This window comes from Heptranchias perlo, unplaced genomic scaffold (genome assembly GCF_035084215.1).
Source record: "Heptranchias perlo isolate sHepPer1 unplaced genomic scaffold, sHepPer1.hap1 HAP1_SCAFFOLD_298, whole genome shotgun sequence".
Lineage (NCBI taxonomy): Eukaryota > Metazoa > Chordata > Chondrichthyes > Hexanchiformes > Hexanchidae > Heptranchias > Heptranchias perlo.
In genome coordinates, this window is record NW_027139310.1 from 216,928 (window position 1) to 236,483 (window position 19,556).

General features: G+C 46.0%; 1 protein-coding gene across 1 annotated transcript in view; it reads left to right on the forward strand.

Moving 5' to 3' along the window:
• Positions 1 to 18,735, forward strand: part of si:dkey-3k24.8 (lysophosphatidic acid receptor 6) — a 51,200-nt gene extending 32,465 nt beyond the window's left edge. The window contains exon 2 of the mRNA XM_067978487.1: positions 17,681 to 18,735. Within this exon, the coding sequence (XP_067834588.1) occupies positions 17,733 to 18,701 (969 nt within the window). The 5' untranslated portion in view covers positions 17,681 to 17,732 and the 3' untranslated portion in view covers positions 18,702 to 18,735. The remainder of the gene's footprint in view (positions 1 to 17,680) is intronic.
• The last annotated feature ends 821 nt before the right edge of the window (positions 18,736 to 19,556 follow it).

A 19,556-nucleotide genomic window follows, 5' to 3' on the forward strand; every position in this document is an offset into this window, starting at 1 on the left:
TGCGGCCTCCTTATTCTTACTACCAAAATGTACCACCTCACATTTATCCATATTGAAATTCATTTGCCAATTACACGTTCATTCCACAAGTTTATTTATGTCTTCCTGTATTTTGTCACAGTCCTCCTCAATATTAACTACAACCCCTCCCCCCCCCAATTTGGTGTCATCCGCAAATTTTGAGATTGTATTCATGCACGGATGCAATCCATCCGGACCAGGGGTTTTATCCTCTGTAAGTTTGATTAGTTTATCAATTCTCTCCCTCTTTCTATCTTAAATGTCTTTATCTCTTTCTCAATCTCTTCTTCCAATGTCCTGCTCACCTTGTTAGTCTCCCTAGTAAACACTGACTCCTCACACTGACTACGTACTCAGTGTATGCTTTTTTCTTTAGTTTCAACTTTACTCTTATCTCTTTATTCATCCACGGTGTTTCATTATTGGCTAGCTTGCTCTTGCTTTTTAGTGGAATATATTTCTCGTGAACTCTACTGATCACCGTTTTTGTCAATTTTTTTTCCAGTTTACCTTCCCCAGTTCCACTCTCACCCTCTCAAAATTAGCTTTTTTTCCTAATCTATCACTTTGTCTTTGTTTTACTTTCTCAATCATTATTTTAAACCTCATCATGTTATGATCACTATTGCCTAGATGCTCCCCTACACTTACTTCTCTTATCTGCTCTGGTTCATTTCCCATTACTGGATCCAGCAGTGATTCCTCTCTTGGGCCTCTCACATACACTGTTATAATTCCATTCCCTTTTCTCCTTTCTCTGCCTCTTCCTGCCAATTTATTTGTGGATAGTTGAAATTTCCCATGATTATTATTTGATATTTTTTACTCATTTCATAGATTTGCCTCCATATTTCTTCCTCCACTTCCCTTCCGATATTGATCGATTAGGCGAATGGGCAAAACTGTGGCAAATGGAATTCAATGTAGACAAATGTGAGGTCATCCACTTTGGATCAAAAAAGGATAGAACAGGGTACTTTCTAAATGGTAAAAAGTTAAACAGTGGATGTCCAAAGGGACTTCGGGGTTCAGGTACATCGATCATTGAAGTGTCATGAACAGGTGCAGAAAATAATCAAGAAGGCTAATGGAATGCTGGCCTTTATATCTGGAGGACTAGAGTACAAGGGGGCAGAAGTTAAGCTGCAGCTATACAAAACCCTGGTTAGACCGCACCTGGAGTACTGTGAGCAGTTCTGGGCACCGCACCTTCGGAAGGACATATTGGCCTTGGAGGGAGTGCAGCGTAGGTTTACTGGAATGATACCCGGACTTCAAGGGTTAAGTTACGAGGAGAGATTACACAAAGTGGGGGTGTATTCTCTAGAGTTTCGAAGGTTAAGGGGTGATGTGATCGAAGTTTATAAGATATTAAGGGGAACAGATAGGGTGGATAGAGAGAAACTATTTCCACTGGTTGGGGATTCTAGGAGTAGGGGGAACAGTCTAAAAATTAGAGCCAGACCTTTCAGGAGTGAGATTAGAAAACATTTCTACACACAAAGGGTGGTAGAAGTTTGGAACTCTCTTCCGCAAACGGCAATTGATACTAGCTCAATTGCTAATTTTAAATGTGAGATAGATAGTTTTTTGGCAACCAAAGGTATTAAGGGATATGGGCCAAAGGCAGGTATATGGAGTTAGATCACAGATAAGCCATGATCTTATCAAATGGCGGAGCAGGTACGAGGGGCCGAATGGCCTACTCCTGTTCCTATGTTCCTATGTTCCACTATTAGGTGGTCTGTCGAATACCCCAATTATCGTGAGGGTTCTGTTTCTATCTTAATGTTACTTATGTCCCCTTTTTTCCTATTGGCACGACGTTGTCTCTAATTAATACAGCTACTCCACCCACCTTCTTCCTTCCCTATCCTTTTGAAATATGTTGCAGCCTGCAATATTTAACTGGTGCAGAGGAGCGAATGGGGTTTAGAGGTGCAGATTCACAAATCGTTAAAAGTAGCAACGCAGCCAAATGAAACCAGTAAAAATGCAAACAAAGCTCGGGGTTTATTTCTAGGAATTGAAGTGAAAAGCAGAGGAGTTATGTTAGCATTATATCGAACCTTGGTTAGACCACACTGAGAGTGACATACTCAGTTCTGATTTCCATTTTACAAAAAGGGTATCGAGGCATTGGAGAATGTCCAAAAAAGATTTGCTCGGATGATAGCAGAACTGAGAGGTTTTAACTATCAGGAAAGACTGAACAAGCTGGGGCTCTTTTCTCTACAAAACAACAGGCTAAGAGGTGACCTGATAGAGGTCTTTAAAATTATGAAGGGTTTCAATAAGATAGACAAAGAGAAAATATTTCCACTTTTGGGGGAGTCGTAAACGAGGGGTCAGAAATATAAGATAGTCACCAATAAATCTAATAAGGAATTCAGGAGAAATTTCTTTACTCAGAGAGTGGTGAGAATGTGGAATTCACTCCCACAAGGAATAGTTGAGGCAAATAGTATAGATGCTTTTAAGGGGAAGCTCGATAAACACATGAGGGAGAAAGGAATAGAAGGATATGCTGATAGGGTGAGATAGAGGAGGGTGGGAGGGGGCTCGTGTGGAGCATAAACACCGGCACGGACCAGTAGGACCGAGGGCCCTGTTTCTGTCCTGTAAATTCCATGTAATTCTATGATGTAGCACAGCCTGTGTATAGATAATACAGCCCGAATGTAAAGAGTATCACAGCCTGTGTATAGAGAGTATTACAGCCTGAGTATAGAGAGTATTACAGCCTGAGTATAGAGAGTATTACAGCCCCAATGTAAAGAGTATCACAGCCTGAGTATAGAGAGTATTACAGCCTGTGTATAGAGAGTATTACAGCCTGTGTATAGAGAGTATTATAGCCCGAATGTAAAGAGTATCACAGCCTGAGTATAGAGAGTATTACAGCCTGTGTATAGAGAGTATTACAGCCTGAGTATAGAGAGTATTACAGCCTGAGTATAGAGAGTATTACAGCCTGAGTATAGAGAGTATTACAGCCTGTGTATAGAGAGTATTATAGCCCCAATGTAAAGAGTATCACAGCCTGAGTATAGAGAGTATTACAGCCTGAGTATAGAGAGTATTACAGCCTGTGTATAGAGAGTATTACAGCCTGAGTATAGAGAGTATTACAGCCTGTGTATAGAGAGTATTACAGCCTGTGTATAGAGAGTATTACAGCCTGTGTATAGAGAGTTTTACAGCCTGTGTATAGAGAGTATCACAGCCTGAGTATAGAGAGTATTACAGCCTGTGTATAGAGAGTATTACAGCCTGAGTATAGAGAGTATTACAGCCTGAGTATAGAGAGTATTACAGCCTGTGTATAGAGAGTATTACAGCCTGAGTATAGAGAGTATTACAGCCTGAGTATAGAGAGTATTACAGCCTGTGTATAGAGAGTATTACAGCCTGAGTATAGATAATACAGCCCCAATGTAAAGAGTATCACAGCCTGAGTATAGAGAGTATTACAGCCTGAGTATAGAGAGTATTATAGCCCCAATGTAAAGAGTATCACAGCCTGAGTATAGAGAGTATTACAGCCTGTGTATAGAGAGTATTACAGCCTGTGTATAGAGAGTATTATAGCCCCAATGTAAAGAGTATCACAGCCTGAGTATAGAGAGTATTACAGCCTGAGTATAGAGAGTATTATAGCCCCAATGTAAAGAGTATCACAGCCTGAGTATAGAGAGTATTACAGCCTGTGTATAGAGAGTATTACAGCCTGAGTATAGAGAGTATTACAGCCTGTGTATAGAGAGTATTATAGCCCCAATGTAAAGAGTATCACAGCCTGTGTATAGAGAGTATTACAGCCTGTGTATAGAGAGTATTACAGCCTGTGTATAGAGAGTATTACAGCCTGTGTATAGAGAGTATTATAGCCCCAATGTAAAGAGTATCACAGCCTGTGTATAGAGAGTATTACAGACCGTATTAAAGCTCATGTATAGAGAGTATTACAGCCAGCCTAAGGAGAGTAATACAACCTGTCTACGGAGAGTATTACAGCCTGTCTACAGAGAGTAATACAGCCTGTCTACAGAGTGTAATACAGCCTGTCAACGGAGAGTAATACAGCCTGTCTACAGAGTGTAATACAGCCTGTCTACGGAGAGTATTACAGCCTGTCTACAGAGAGTAATACAGCCTGTCTACAGAGAGTAATACAGCCTGTCTACAGACAGTATTAAAGCCTGTGTATAGAGAGTATTACAGCCCGAATGTAAAGAATATCACAGCCTGTGTATAGAGAGTATTACAGCCTGTATATAGAGAGTATTACAGCCTGTGTATAGAGAGTAATACAGCCTGTGTATAGAGAGTAATACAGCCTGTCTACAGAGTGTAATACAGCCTGTCTATAGAGAGTATTACAGCCAGTCTACAGACAGTATTAAAGCCTGTGTATAGAGAGTATTACAGCCTTTCTACAGAGAGTACTAAAGCCTGTCTACAGAGGGTATTAAAGCCTGTGTATAGAGAGTATTACAGCCAGTCTATGGAGAGTATTACAGCCTCTCTACAGAGAGTAATACAGCCTGTCTACAGAGTGTAATACAGCCTGTCTATAGAGAGTATTACAGCCAGTCTACAGACAGTATTACAGCCTCTCTACAGAGAGTAATACAGCCTGTCTACAGAGAGTAATACAGCCTGTCTACAGAGAGTAATACAGCCTGTCTACAGACAGTATTAAAGCCTTTGTATAGAGAGTATTAAAGCTCATGTATAGAGAGTATTACAGCCAGCCTAAGGAGAGTAATACAACCTGTCTACAGACAGTATTAAAGTCTGTGTATAGAGAGTATTACAGCCTATCTATAGAGAGTATAACAGCCTGTGTACAGAGAGTAATATAGCCTGTGTACAGAGAGTATTACAGCCTGTGTACTGAGAGTATTATAGCCTGTGTACAGAGAGTAATACAGCCTGTGTATAGAGAGTATTACAGCCTGTGTATATAGAGTAATACAACCTTTTTTACAGAGAGTAATACAGCCTGTGTATAGAGAGTAATAGAGCCTGTTTATAGAGAGTAATACAGTCTGTGTATAGAGAGTATTACAGCCTGTGTATCGAGAGTAATACAGCCTGTGTATAGAGAGTAATACAGCCTGTGTATAGAGAGTAATACAGCCTGTGTATAGAGAGTAATACAGCCTGTTTATAGAGAGTAATACAGTCTGTGTATAGAGAGTATTACAGCCTGTGTATAGAGAGTAATACAGCCTGTGTATAGAGAGTAATACAGCCTGTGTATAGAGAGTAATACAGCCTGTGTATAGAGAGTAATACCTTTTTTACAGAGAGTAATAATGGTAAAGGAGAGAACAGGTCGATTGGAACGGACAGGCGGAGGCTGGAGGCTCAGAGTGAGAGAGGGAGCTCCTGTCTGAGGCTGGAGGCTCAGAGTGAGGGAGGGAGCTCCTGTCTGAGGCTGGAGGCCCAGAGTGAGGGAGGAAGCTCCAGTCTGAGGCTGGAGGCCCAGAGTGAGGGAGGGAGCTCCTGTCTGAGGCTGGAGGCTCAGAGTGAGGGAGGAAGCTCCAGTCTGAGGCTGGAGGCCCAGAGTGAGAGAGGAAGCTCCTGTCTGAGGCTGGAGGCCCAGAGTGAGGGAGGAAGCTCCAGTCTGAGGCTGGAGGCCCAGAGTGAGGGAGGAAGCTCCAGTCTGAGGCTGGAGGCCCAGAGTGAGGGAGGAAGCTCCAGTCTGAGGCTGGAGGCCCAGAGTGAGGGAGGAAGCTCCAGTCTGAGGATGATCTTCACCTTGTACCCTGTCCAGGGGTTTTTAAGAGAAGAGTTTGTCACAAAAGAGTAAACAAGCTTCTTGGAAGCCACTTTGGGAGTTCTATTTACAATGGATCTTGATGCGATGTGGGCAGTATTGGCAAGGCTGGCATCTCGCGCCCATCTCTGAGAACGTGGCATTGGAGCATCTTCTAATGTAGCAATGGGACAACTGAGGGGCTTCAACTGACATTAAGAGTCAACCACATAGTGTGAGACTGGAGTCACATGTAGACCGGTCTGGGGGAATGTTCCCTGAAGGACATTGGCAAACCAGTTTGGTGTTTACAACAACCTGACATATAACGATCTTTTCTTTCCTGTAGATTATCAGGCAATAGACCACCCAGACCGAGAGAGGGCTAACAAAGGGTTAATCAAATGGGAGCATCATTGGGTTCGCTGTATATTAATTTAACTCCATCGAGTATCTTGTCAATTGGAACTGATCCCAGTAGCAATTTGACATGGGCCGATCCTGTAACAAGACCCTAGGAGTTAGTAACAGGACCCTGGGAGTTAGTAACAGGACCCTGGGAGTTAGTAACAAGTCCCTGGGAGTTAGTAACAAGTCCCTGGGAGTTAGTAACAAGTCCCTGGGAGTTAGTAACAGGACCCTGGGAGTTAGTAACAAGGCCCTGGGAGTTAGTAACAGGACCCTGGGAGTTAGTAACAAGTCCCTGGGAGTTAGTAACAGGACCCTGGGAGTTAGTAACAAGTCCCTGGGAGTTAGTAACAGGACCCTGGGAGTTAGTAACAAGTCCCTGGGAGTTAGTAACAGGACCCTGGGAGTTAGTAACAAGGCCCTGGGAGTTAGTAACAGGGCCCTGGGAGTTAGTAACAGGGCCCTGGGAGTTAGTAACAAGTCCCTGGGAGTTAGTAACAAGACCCTGGGAGTTAGTAACAAGACCCTGGGAGTTAGTAACAAGTCCCTGGGAGTTAGTAACAAGACCCTGGGAGTTAGTAACAAGACCCTGGGAGTTAGTAACAAGACCCTGGGAGTTAGAAACAAGACCCTGGGAGTTAGTAACAAGACCCTGGGAGTTAGTAACAAGTCCCAGGGAGTTAGAAACAATACCCGGGAGTTAGTAACAGGACACTGGGAGTTAGTAACAAGTCCCTGGGAGTTAGTAACAAGTCCCTGGGAGTTAGTAACAAGTCCCTGAGAGTTAGTAACAGGACCCTGGGAGTTAGTAACAAGGCCCTGGGAGTTAGTAACAGGACCCTGGGAGTTAGTAACAAGTCCCTGGGAGTTAGTAACAGGACCCTGGGAGTTAGTAACAAGTCCCTGGGAGTTAGTAACAGGACCCTGGGAGTTAGTAACAAGTCCCTGGGAGTTCGTAACAGGACCCTGGGAGTTAGTAACAAGGCCCTGGGAGATAGTAACAGGGCCCTGGGAGTTAGTAACAAGTCCCTGGGAGTTAGTAACAAGACCCTGGGAGTTAGTAACAAGACCCTGGGAGTTAGTAACAAGTCCCTGGGAGTTAGTAACAAGACCCTGGGAGTTAGTAACAAGACCCTGGGAGTTAGAAACAAGACCCTGGGAGTTAGTAACAAGACCCTGGGAGTTAGTAACAAGTCCCAGGGAGTTAGTAACAATACCCGGGAGTTAGTAACAGGACCCTGGGAGTTAGTAACAAGTCCCTGGGAGTTAGTAACAAGACCCTGGGCGTGAGTAACAAGACCCTGGGAGTTAGTAACAAGACCCGGGAGATGGTAACAGGACCCGGGCGTTAGTAGGTCCAAGTTGAAGGAGGCACAGAATGGCATTGTGTCGGTTATTTGCCTTTTAACCTCACAGAGGCATTGGAGAGATCTGCCCATTTTCTGGTGGGTTGGTGCCCGTAGAGTTGAAGGAGGTTGTGTTGATACATAAACAGCTGTCTGCAAAGGCCACCCTGGAAGGCAACAGCTGTCGAAAGGAATACGGCCCAGTGTGATCGGAAAGTAATTAAAGTTGTTCAATTAAAGTGGGCAGGAGTGTCAGCAGGCCAGTGATAACTCTGTAACCACATCAATCAGGATGTGCCAAACTGAAGTCATTGACAGTAGACATGCAGGGAACAATTGGTAAGACTAAAACTTAACCAGATTTCGGGAAAAAAACGATACAAAAGAGCCTTAGTAAGAAGAGAGACCTGAGAATCCAATGGGGCCTGATCCGCTGACCAATTCATTGTCACCATGTGGATTCTCCAGGTTCAAAACCCAGAAGTGCTGTCGTTAAGTGAAGGTTTAATTATTGTCAATAATCGTGATGATCGTATGCTTAATAAATCTGTGAATATCCACAAGCAATGCTGTGAACCCAATTATTCTGTGGGAGTAACTTATAATGAAGACTCTCCGTCCTCTGACAAGATGGTGAGATGAAGAGATTAATGAGTGATCTATTAATGGGTAAGAGATGGGAGTGGGACTTGTGGCAGACGTGAGGAGCTGAGGTAACGTAGGTGGGAGTGGAGTGAGACTATGGTCTGTTAGTATTTGAAATAATGTTATGCTAAGCAACCCCTCAGAACAAGCATGGAGCTTTGAAACAAGCCCAATCTTCTCTCTCTCTCTCTCGGATGTGAAATCCATCTCTTCCCTTTGTATTTGCTCTGTTTCCCATCGGAGTGCAAATAGTTCCTCATTGCCCAGTTACAGCTGGGAGAGGATGATGTGCAGACTGAGAGAGTGGGCAGCCCGACTGGTGAATCAGGCACACTGCGGTTCCTTATGAGTGAAATTATCACAGTGTCGTTCTCGGCCTTTTTGAAGTTTGTTAAAACCGCAAAATTGTTTTGGTCTCAAAATGAATCAGTGCCCGGTCCCTCGCCCAAACAGCAGCCCAGGACAGCCAAGAAACTAAACCAACTTCATTCTGCTTCATACATCTCTGTTTATTGTCCCCATTTATTGCCCCTGTTTATTGTCCCCGTTTATTGTCCCTGTTTATTGTCCCCTGTTTATTGTCCCCTGTTTATTGTCCCCGTTTATTGTCCCTGTTTATTGTCCCCGTTTATTGTCCCCGTTTATTGTCCCTGTTTATTGCCCCTGTTTATTGTCCCCGTTTATTGTCCCTATTTATTGTCCCCGTTTATTGTCCCCGTTTATTGTCCCCGTTTATTGTCCCTGTTTATTGTCCCCGTTTATTGTCCCCGTTTATTGTCCCCGTTTATTGTCCCTGTTTATTGTCCCCATTTATTGTCCCCTGTTTATTGTCCCCTGTTTATTGTCCCTATTTATTGCCCCTGTTTATTGCCCCTGTTTATTGCCCCTGATTATTGCCCCTGTTTATTGCCCCTGTTTATTGTCCCTGTTTATTGCCCCTGATTATTGCCCCTGTTTATTGCCCCTGTTTATTGTCCCTGTTTATTGTCCCCATTTATTGTCCCCGTTTATTGTCCCCGTTTATTGTCCCTGTTTATTGTCCCCGTTTATTGTCCCCGTTTATTGCCCCTATTTATTGCCCCTGTTTATTGTCCCTATTTATTGCCCCTGTTTATTGTCCCTGTTTATTGCCCATGTTTATTTTCCCCGTTTATTGCTCCTGTTTATTGCCCCCTTTTATTGCCCCATTTTATTGCCCCTGTTTATTGCCCCTGTTTATTGTCCCCGTTTATTGTCCCCGTTTATTGTCCCTGTTTATTTTCCCCGTTTATTGCTCCTGTTTATTGCCCCTGTTTATTGCCCCTGTTTATTGTCCCCATTTATTGTCCCCGTTTATTGTCCCCGTTTATTGTCCCTGTTTATTGTCCCCGTTTATTGCCCCCGTTTATTGTCCCTGTTTATTGTCCCCGTTTATTGTCCCCGTTTATTGTCCCTGTTTATTGTCCCCGTTTATTGTCCCCATTTATTGTCCCCTGTTTATTGTCCCCTGTTTATTGTCCCTATTTATTGCCCCTGTTTATTGCCCCTGTTTATTGCCCCTGTTTATTGCCCCTGTTTATTGTCCCCGTTTATTGTCCCCATTTATTGTCCCCGTTTATTGTCCCCGTTTATTGTCCCTGTTTATTTTCCCCGTTTATTGCTCCTGTTTATTGCCCCTGTTTATTGCCCCTGTTTATTGTCCCCATTTATTGTCCCCGTTTATTGCCCCTGTTTATTTTCCCCGTTTATTGCCCCTGTTTATTGTCCCCATTTATTGTCCCCGTTTATTGCCCCTGTTTATTGTCCCCATTTATTGCCCCTGTTTATTGTCCCCGTTTATTGTCCCCAATTATTGCCCCTGTTTATTGTCCCCGTTTATTGCCCCTGTTTATTGTCCCCATTTATTGCCCCTGTTTATTGCCCCTGTTTATTGTCCCCATTTATTGTCCTCGTTTATTGACCCCATTTATTGTCCCCATTTATTGTCCCCATTTATTGCCCCCGTTTATTGCCCCCATTTATCGACCCCATTTATTTTCCCTGTTTATTGCCCCCGTTTATTGTCCCCTTTTATAAGAACATAAGAAATAGGAGCAGGAGTAGGCAAATCGGCCCCTCGAGCCTGCTCCGCCATTCAATAAGATCATGGCTGATCTGATCCCAACCACAAATCTAAATTCATGTCCAATTTCCTGCCCGCTCCCCGTAACCCCTAATTCCCTTTACTTCGAGGAAACTGTCTATTTCTGTTTTAAATTTATTTAATGATGTAGCTTCCACAGCTTCCTGGGGCAGCAAATTCCACAGACCTACTACCCTCTGAGTGAAGAAGTTTCTCCTCATCTCAGTTTTGAAAGAGCAGCCCCTTATTCTAAGATTATGCCCCCTAGTTCTAGTTTCACCCATCCTTGGGAACATCCTTACCGCATCCACCCGATCAAGCCCCTTCACAATCTTATATGTTTCAATAAGATAACCTCTCATTCTTCTGAACTCCAATGAGTAGAGTCCCAATCTACTCAACCTCTCCTCATATGTCCGCCCCCTCATCCCCGGGATTAACCGAGTGAACCTTCTTTGTACTGCCTCGAGAGCAAGAATGTCCTTTCTTAAGTATGGAGACCAAAACTGTATGCAGTATTCCAGGTGCGGTCTCACCAATACCTTATATAACTGCAGCAATACCTCCCTGTTTTTATATTCTATCCCCCAGCAATAAAAGCCAACATTCTGTTGGCCTTCTTGATCACCTGCTGCACCTGAAAACTAACTTTTTGATTTTCTTGCACTAGGACCCCCAGATCCCTTTGTACTGCAGTACTTTCCAGTTTCTCGCCATTAAGATAATAACTTGCTCTCTGATTTTTCCTGCCAAAGTGCATAACCTCACATTTTCCAATATTGTATTGCATCTGCCAAATCTCCGCCCACTCACCCAGCCTGTCTATAACCCCTTGTAGGTTTTTTATGTCCTCCTCACTCTCTACTTTCCCTCCCATCTTTGTATCATCTGCAAACTTTGATATGTTACACTCGGTCCCCTCCTCCAAATCGTTAATATAGATTGTAAAGAGTTGGGGACCCAGCACCGACCCCTGCGGAACACCACTGGCTACAGGATGCCAGTCCGAGAATGAACCATTTATCCCAACTCTCTGCTTCCTGTTAGATAACCAATCCTCCACCCATGCCAGAATATGACCCCCAATCCAGTGATTGTTTATCTTGAGCAATAATCTTTTATGTGGCACCTTGTTGAATGCCTTCTGGAAGTCTAAATACACTACGTCCACTGGTTCCCCTTTATTCCACCCTGTACGTTATGTCCTCAAAGAACTCAAGCAAATTTGTCAGACACGACTTCCCCTTCGTAAAGCCATGCTGACTTTGTCCTATTAAATTATGTTTATCCAAATGTTCTGCTACTGTCTCCTTAATAATAGATTCCAAAATTTTACCCACCACTTGTCCCCATTTATTGTCCCCATTTATTTTCCCTGTTTATTGGCCCTGTTTATTGTCCCCATTTATCGTCCCTGTTTATTGGCCCTGTTTATTGTCCCCATTTATCGTCCCCGTTTATTGCCCCCATTTATTGCTCCCATTTATTGCCCCCGTTTATTGCCCCTGTTTATTGTCCCCATTTATTGTCCCGATTTATTGTCCTTGTTTATTGCCCCCGTTTATTGCCCTCTTTTATTGCCCCCGTTTATTGACCCCATTTATTGCCCCTGTTTATTGACCCCATTTATTTTCCCCGTTTATTGCCCCTGTTTATTGTCCCCATTTATTGCCCCTGTTTATTGTCCCCATTTATCGTCCCCGTTTATTGCCCCCATTTATTGCTCCCATTTATTGCCCCCGTTTATTGCCCCTGTTTATTGTCCCCATTTATTGTCCCGATTTATTGTCCTTGTTTATTGCCCCCGTTTATTGCCCTCTTTTATTGCCCCCGTTTATTGCCCCCATTTATTGACCCCATTTATTGCCCCTGTTTATTGACCCCATTTATTTTCCCCGTTTATTGCCCCTGTTTATTGTCCCCATTTATTGCCCCTGTTTATTGTCCCCATTCATTGTCCCCATTTATTGCCCCTGTTTATTGGCCCTGTTTATTGTCCCCATTTATCGTCCCTGTTTATTGTCCCCATTTATTTTCCCTGTTTATTGGCCCTGTTTATTGTCCCCATTTATCGTCCCTGTTTATTGCCCCCATTTATTGCTCCCATTTATTGCCCCCGTTTATTGCCCCTGTTTATTGTCCCCATTTATCGTCCCCGTTTATTGCCCCCATTTATTGCTCCCATTTATTGCCCCCGTTTATTGCCCCTGTTTATTATCCCCATTTATTGTCCCGATTTATTGTCCTTGTTTATTGCCCCCGTTTATTGCCCTCTTTTATTGCCCCCGTTTATTGCCCCCATTTATTGCCCTCATTTATTGCCCCTGTTTATTGACCCCATTTATTGCCCCTGTTTATTGACCCCATTTATTTTCCCCGTTTATTGCCCCTGTTTATTGTCCCCATTTATTGCCCCTGTTTATTGTCCCCATTCATTGTCCCCATTTATTGCCCCTGTTTATTGTCCCCATTTATTGCCCCTGTTTATTGCCCCTGTTTATTGTCCCCATTTATTGCCCCTGTTTATTGCTCCCGTTTATTGCTCCCATTTATTGCCCCCGTTTATTGTCCTTGTTTATTGCTCCCGTTTATTGCTCCCATTTATTGCCCCCGTTTATTGCCCCTGTTTATTGTCCTCATTTATTGTCCCCGTTTATTGCCCCTGTTTATTGTCCCCGTTTATTGCCCCTGTTTATTGTCCCCATTTATTGTCCCTGTTTATTGCCCCTGTTTATTGCCCCCGTTTATTGCCCCTGTTAATTGTCCCCGTTTATTGTCCCCATTTATTGTCCCCGTTTGTTGCCCCTGTTTATTGTCCCTGTTTATTGCCCCTGTTTATTGTCCCCGTTTGTTGCCCCTGTTTATTGTCCCTGTTTATTGCCCCTGTTTATTGTCCCCGTTTATTGCCCCTGTTTATTGTCCCCATTTATTGTCCCTGTTTATTGCCCCTGTTTATTGCCCCCGTTTATTGCCCCTGTTAATTGTCCCCGTTTATTGTCCCCATTTATTGTCCCCGTTTGTTGCCCCTGTTTATTGTCCCCGTTTATTGTCCCCATTTATTGTCCCTGTTTATTGCCCCTGTTTATTGTCCCCATTTATTGCCCCGTTTATTGCCCCTGTTAATTGTCCCCGTTTATTGTCCCCATTTATTGTCCCCGTTTATTGCCCCTGTTTATTGTCCCCATTTATTGCCCCTGTTTATTGTCCCCGTTTATTGCCCTCATTTATTTTCCCCTTTTATTGTCCCTGTTTATTGTCCCCAATTATTGTCCCCTGTTTATTGCCCAGTTTATTGCCCCTGTTTATTGCCTCATTTATTGCCCCTGTTTATTGCCTCATTTATTGCCCCTGTTTATTGCCCCCTTTTATTGCTCCTATTTAATGAAGTGACGTGGAATGGAGTGATGAGGCGTGATGTGGCGTCATGAGGCGTGGTGTGGTGTGTTGTGGCATGGTACGAAGTGATGAGGAGTGATGAGGTTGTGGTACGAAGTGATGAGGCATGGTACAGAGTGATGAGGAGTGATGAGGAGTGGTATGGAGTGATGAGGCATGGAACGGAGTGATGAGGAGTGATGAGGAGTGGTATGGAGTGATGAGGCATGGAACGGAGTGATGAGGAGTGATGAGGAGTGGTATGGAGTGATGAGGCATGGAACGGAGTGATGAGGAGTGATGAGGAGTGATGAGGAGTGGTATGGAGTGATGAGGAGTGATGAGGCGTGGTACGAAGTGATGAGGAGTGATGAGGTTGTGGTACGGAGTGATGAGGCATGGTACAGAGTGATGAGGAGTGATGAGGAGTGGTATGGAGTGATGAGGCATGGAACGGAGTGATGAGGAGTGATGAGGAGTGGTATGGAGTGATGAGGCATGGAACGGAGTGATGAGGAGTGATGAGGAGTGGTATGGAGTGATGAGGCATGGAACGGAGTGATGAGGAGTGATGAGGAGTGGTATGGAGTGATGAGGAGTGATGAGGCGTGGTACGAAGTGATGAGGAGTGATGAGGTTGTGGTACGGAGTGATGAGGCATGGTACAGAGTGATGAGGAGTGATGAGGAGTGGTATGGAGTGATGAGGCATGGAACGGAGTGATGAGGAGTGATGAGGAGTGGTATGGAGTGATGAGGCATGGAACGGAGTGATGAGGAGTGATGAGGAGTGGTATGGAGTGATGAGGAGTGATGAGGCGTGGTACGGAGTGATGAGGCGTGGTACGGTGTGATGAGGTGTGGTACGGAGTGACGAGGAGTGATGAGGCATGGTACGGAGTGATAAGGAGTGGTATGGAGTGATGAGGAGTGATGAGGTTGTGGTACGGAGTGATGAGGTTGTGGTACGGAATGATGAGGAGTGATGAGGTTGTGGTACGGAGTGATGAGGTTGTGGTACGGAGTGATGAGGCGTGGTACGGAGTGACGAGGAGTGATGAGGCCTGGTACAGAGTGATGAGGCATGGTACGGAGTGATGAGGAGTGATGAGGTTGTGGTACGGAGTGATGAGGTTGTGGTACGGAGTGATGAGGCGTGGTACGGAGTGACGAGGAGTGATGAGGCGTAGTACCGAGTGATGAGGCGTGGTAAGGAGTGATGAGGAGTGATGAGGTTGTGGTGCGGAGTGATGAGGCGTGGAACGGAGTGACGAAGAGTGATGAGGCGTGGTACAGAGTGATGAGGCGTGGTAAGGAGTGATGAGGAGTGATGAGGTTGTGGTATGGAGTGATGAGGAGTGGTAAGGAGTGATGAGAAGTGATGAGGTTGTGGTATGGAGTGATGAGGCGTGGTACGGAGTGACGAGGTGTGATGAGGCCTGGTACAGAGTGATGAGGCATGGTACGGAGTGATGAGGAGTGATGAGGTTGTGGTACGGAGTGATGAGGTTGTGGTACGGAGTGATGAGGCGTGGTACGGAGTGACGAGGAGTGATGAGGTTGTGGTACAGAGTGATGAGGCGTGGTAAGGAGTGATGAGGAGTGATGAGGTTGTGGTATGGAGTGATGAGGCGTGGTAAGGAGTGATGAGAAGTGATGAGGTTGTGGTATGGAGTGATGAGAAGTGATGAGGTTGTGGTATGGAGTGATGAGGCGTGGTAAGGAGTGATAAGGAGTGATGAGGCATGGAATGAAGTGCTAATCTGCTTTAAGATGTCGAATAACAGAATCGTGACGTTGCATTGACATGTGGAAATATCTCCCAAGGGTCTTCACAGAGGTCAAGTGCAAGGATTTTAAATTCAACGGGGGCGATTTCGAACGCACCATGTCCGGCACAGTTAAAGCCGCCTCTGAAAACATGGCGTCCACATCCTTCTCCAGTTCCGCCCACCTTTATTTAAAGCGGCCCAGGCACTCGCCTGTCTCATTACTGCATGTAAATCGGGGTCTCCAATGGCATTTTAACCTCCCCCTGACCGACCCGTTTGCTGAAACCCGTCGGAGGCCGGGTACATGTTAACCACGGTGAGTGTTAAACTTTGCGGGCTCGGGGGACCAGGAATGCACACCCGAGCCCCACGGGGGGACGAATGGGCCTCTTTGCCCTGATGTCCCCCCTCGCACATCTGCAAGAGCCCCTGCCAGAAACCCCTGGTCCCCGTCCGTAACTTACCTGAGGACCACCTGCTCTTCACCTGGTCGGAGAGATGTAAACGAGGGTAGGGAGTTACAATAATCCAAACCTCAAATTGATGCCATTGAGAGACGGGGGGGGGGTCTACACTCGCCCTACACCCCCTCCCCCACCCTCGCGAATCCCGCTGCAAGTCAACACGTTGAGGGATTGGGAGCCAATGTAGGCCATCACCTGACCGGGGAGAGGGGACAGGGTTTTGGACAAATTCCAGCTTGTAATTCTGGGACCCAAGATTTATCAAAGGCAAGGGACATCCCATTATTCTCTTAAAACTTCCAGAGGATGTTGTGGAACGGGTGGTGAACTTTCTATGGGAGGGGAGGGGAACAGCCAGAAGTTGGAGCCAAAGACACAGGAAAGAAAAAGGTTGAGGTCCTACAGAGAGAGTTTCAGGAGCTCGGGAGGAGATGGAAGAGCAGGAACTCAATGGTGGCAATCTCTGGATTACTCCCAGTGCCACTCACCAGTGAGTATAGGAATAGCAATAAAGCAGGTTAATGTGTGACTGGAGAAAAGGTGCAGGAGGGAGGGCTTCATATTCCTGGGGCTTTAGGACCAGTTCTGGGGCTGGAGGAACCTGTACAATGGGCGGGTTACACCTGAACAGAGCTGGGACCAATGTCCTCGCAGAGAGGGTAACTAGTGCTCTGGGGGAAGGGAATTAGGATGAAGCATCAGAGAGGAGACACAAGATGCACAGAGGACTGGGAGAGACAAACAGCATTGGAATAAAGAGTAGTTCAGAAAGAGGAGGGATCAGAGAGAGGGGGAATGTGAGGCAGAGTATGATGGGTTTGGAGTGTATGGTAAATAAGGTTGGTGAGCTGCAGGATCAAGTCGCCACATTGGACAATGATGTTGTGGCAATAACACAGAAGGGGGAGGATTGGGTAATTAATCTTCCTGGTTACAATGTCTTCGGGAAAGAAAGAAAGGAGGGGACGGGGAGAATGGCAGTATTGATTAATGAAAGTTATAGCACCTGGAAGGTATGTAGTTGAGAGTCAAAGACAGAATGTATTTGGTTCGGATTAAGGAACTATAGAGAGCCTGTACGCTACTGGGTGTATACTATAGACCACCAAATAGTGGGAAGGAGATAGAGGAGAACATTTGCAGGCAAATTACAGAAAGATGCAGGAACTATAGAGTAGTGATAATGGGGGACTTCAATTATCCTAATATAGACTGGGATAGTAACAGTGTGAAGGGCAGAGAGGGGGAGGAATTCCTGACATGTTCAAGAGAACTTTCTTGACCAATATGTTTCCAGCCCAACGAGGAAGGAAGCAGTGCTGGATCTAACTCTGGGGCATGAAGTGGGGGAAGAGGAGCACGTTTCAATGGGGGAGCATTTGGGAAACAGTGATCACAATATTAGGTTTAGAGTAATTATGGAAAACGACATGGAACAATCAAATGTGAGAATACTCAACTGGAGGAGGGCTAATTTCGGTGAATTGAAAGGGGATGTGGCCCAGGTGGATTGGAATCAAAGATTGGCAAGTAAATGAGCAATGGGAAATCTTCAAAGGTGAGATAGTTCGGGTACAGAGTAGACACATTCCCACGAGGGGGAAAGGAAGGGCATTCAAAGCTGGAGCTCTCTGGTTGACTAAAGATATAGAGATTAAAATGAAACAGAGAAAAGAGGCTTACGATAAATGCCAGGCTCAATACGGTGGAGAAACAAGCTGAATGCAGAAAGTGCAGAAAGAGCAATTCACCAAAACTCATCACCTTGCTTCCTACCCTCAGGTTCCGACTGGTGATCACCGAACTCAGGGACCGCCGGCAAATCCCGGCCGGAATGGATGATCCAAATCAAAGCCAAAACTGCTCCGAAGCAAATCAGCCGTTAGATGCCTTCTACGTGAGTGCTTTTTCCTTCATCTTCCTCTTCGGGCTCGTCTTCAACATCCTCGCCCTGATCTTCTTCTTCCGTTTCACCAAGATTCGCTCTCAGACCACCATCTACATGAAAAACCTGGCCTGTGCGGACCTGCTGTTGGTGGTCTCCCTGCCCCTGAGGATCTCCTACTACATCAGCCGCCAGCCCTTCGCCCTGCTGGTCTGCGAGCTCAACGGCCTTATCTTCCTGGTCAACATGTACGGCAGCATCTTCTTCCTCACCTGCATCAGCCTGGACCGCTGCGTGGCCATCTGCTTCCCCATGAAGTCACGGTTGAACGAGCTGCGCAAGAGAGCCTCGTGGATCAGTGCCGGGGTCTGGGCGCTGGTGGTGGGGGCGAGCATCCCTCCCTACGTGTTGGTCAAAATCCGCAAGTCTGCCTCCAACGACTCCTGCAATCTCTGCTTCGACAAGAGCCCGGACTACGTCACCAATCCTCTGACCGTGGCCACCACCCTGCTGGTCGGCTACGGTATCCCGTTGGTCACCATTGTGATCTGCTCGCTCGCCCTCCTGCGTGGGGTCCGGAGAAGCTCAGCCACCCGCATGGACTTGGTGGATTGGCACAAGATACGCAACATGGTGGCCACCAACATTGTAATCTTTGTCATCTGCTTCCTGCCCTACCACACGGTGCTGCTGCTCTACACCGTGTGCGGTGCCAGCTCCAGGGACGTGCTGCACAAGGCCTACCGCTTAACGATGGCCATCGCCTGCTGCAACGCCATGCTTGACCCTGCTGCCTACTACTTCACCACTGAGACCTTTCAGAAGAGCGTGGGCATCAAGGCCTTGAAGAACGCCCTGACGTCCAACACCGAGAGCGGCGAGCTGAACAACCGTTCCGTCTCCCCCGTCAACACTTAAAGTCAGAGCGTGAGCTCGGCAGGATGGCAGGAGGAAGGGAAATGGGGGTAGGGTAGGGTGGGGGGGGAATGGAGACGGGGGCCGGGGAGTGGGGAGGGGGGGGGCGACTGTAATCCTCAGTGGAGAAGGAACAGGCTGAGATCGTGGTCAGCAGCAGGGAGATCCAGTGAAGTACGTCAAGGGGAGTGAATGTGGACTCAACAAGGAGTGAATGTGGGCTCAACAAGGAGTGAATGTGGACTCAACAAGGAGTGAATGTGGGCTCAACAAGGAGTGAATGTGGACTCAACAAGGAGTGAATGTGGGCTCAACAAGGAGTGAATGTGGGCTCAACAAGGAGTGAATGTGGACCCGACAGGGAGTGAATGTGGACCTGACAGGGAGTGAATGTGGGCTCAACAAGGAGTGAATGGGGACCTGACAGGAAGTGAATGTGGACCCGACAAGGAGTGAATGTGGATTCAACAAGGAGTGAATGTGGACCCAACAAGGAGTGAATGTGGGCTCAACAAGGAGTGAATGGGGACCTGACAGGAAGTGAATGTGGACCCGACAAGGAGTGAATGGGGACCCGACAAGGAGTGAATGTGGATTCAACAAGGAGTGAATGTGGACCCAACAAGGAGTGAATGTGGATCCAACAAGGAGTGAATGTGGACTCAATAAGGAGTGAATGTGGACTCAACAAGGAGTGAATGTGGGCTCAACAAGGAGTGAATGTGGACCTGACAGGGAGTGAATATGGACCTGACAGGGAGTGAATGGGGATCCAACAAGGAGTGAATGGGGACCCAACAAGGAGTGAATGTGGATTAAACAAGGAGTGAATGGGGACCCAACAAGGAGTGAATGTGG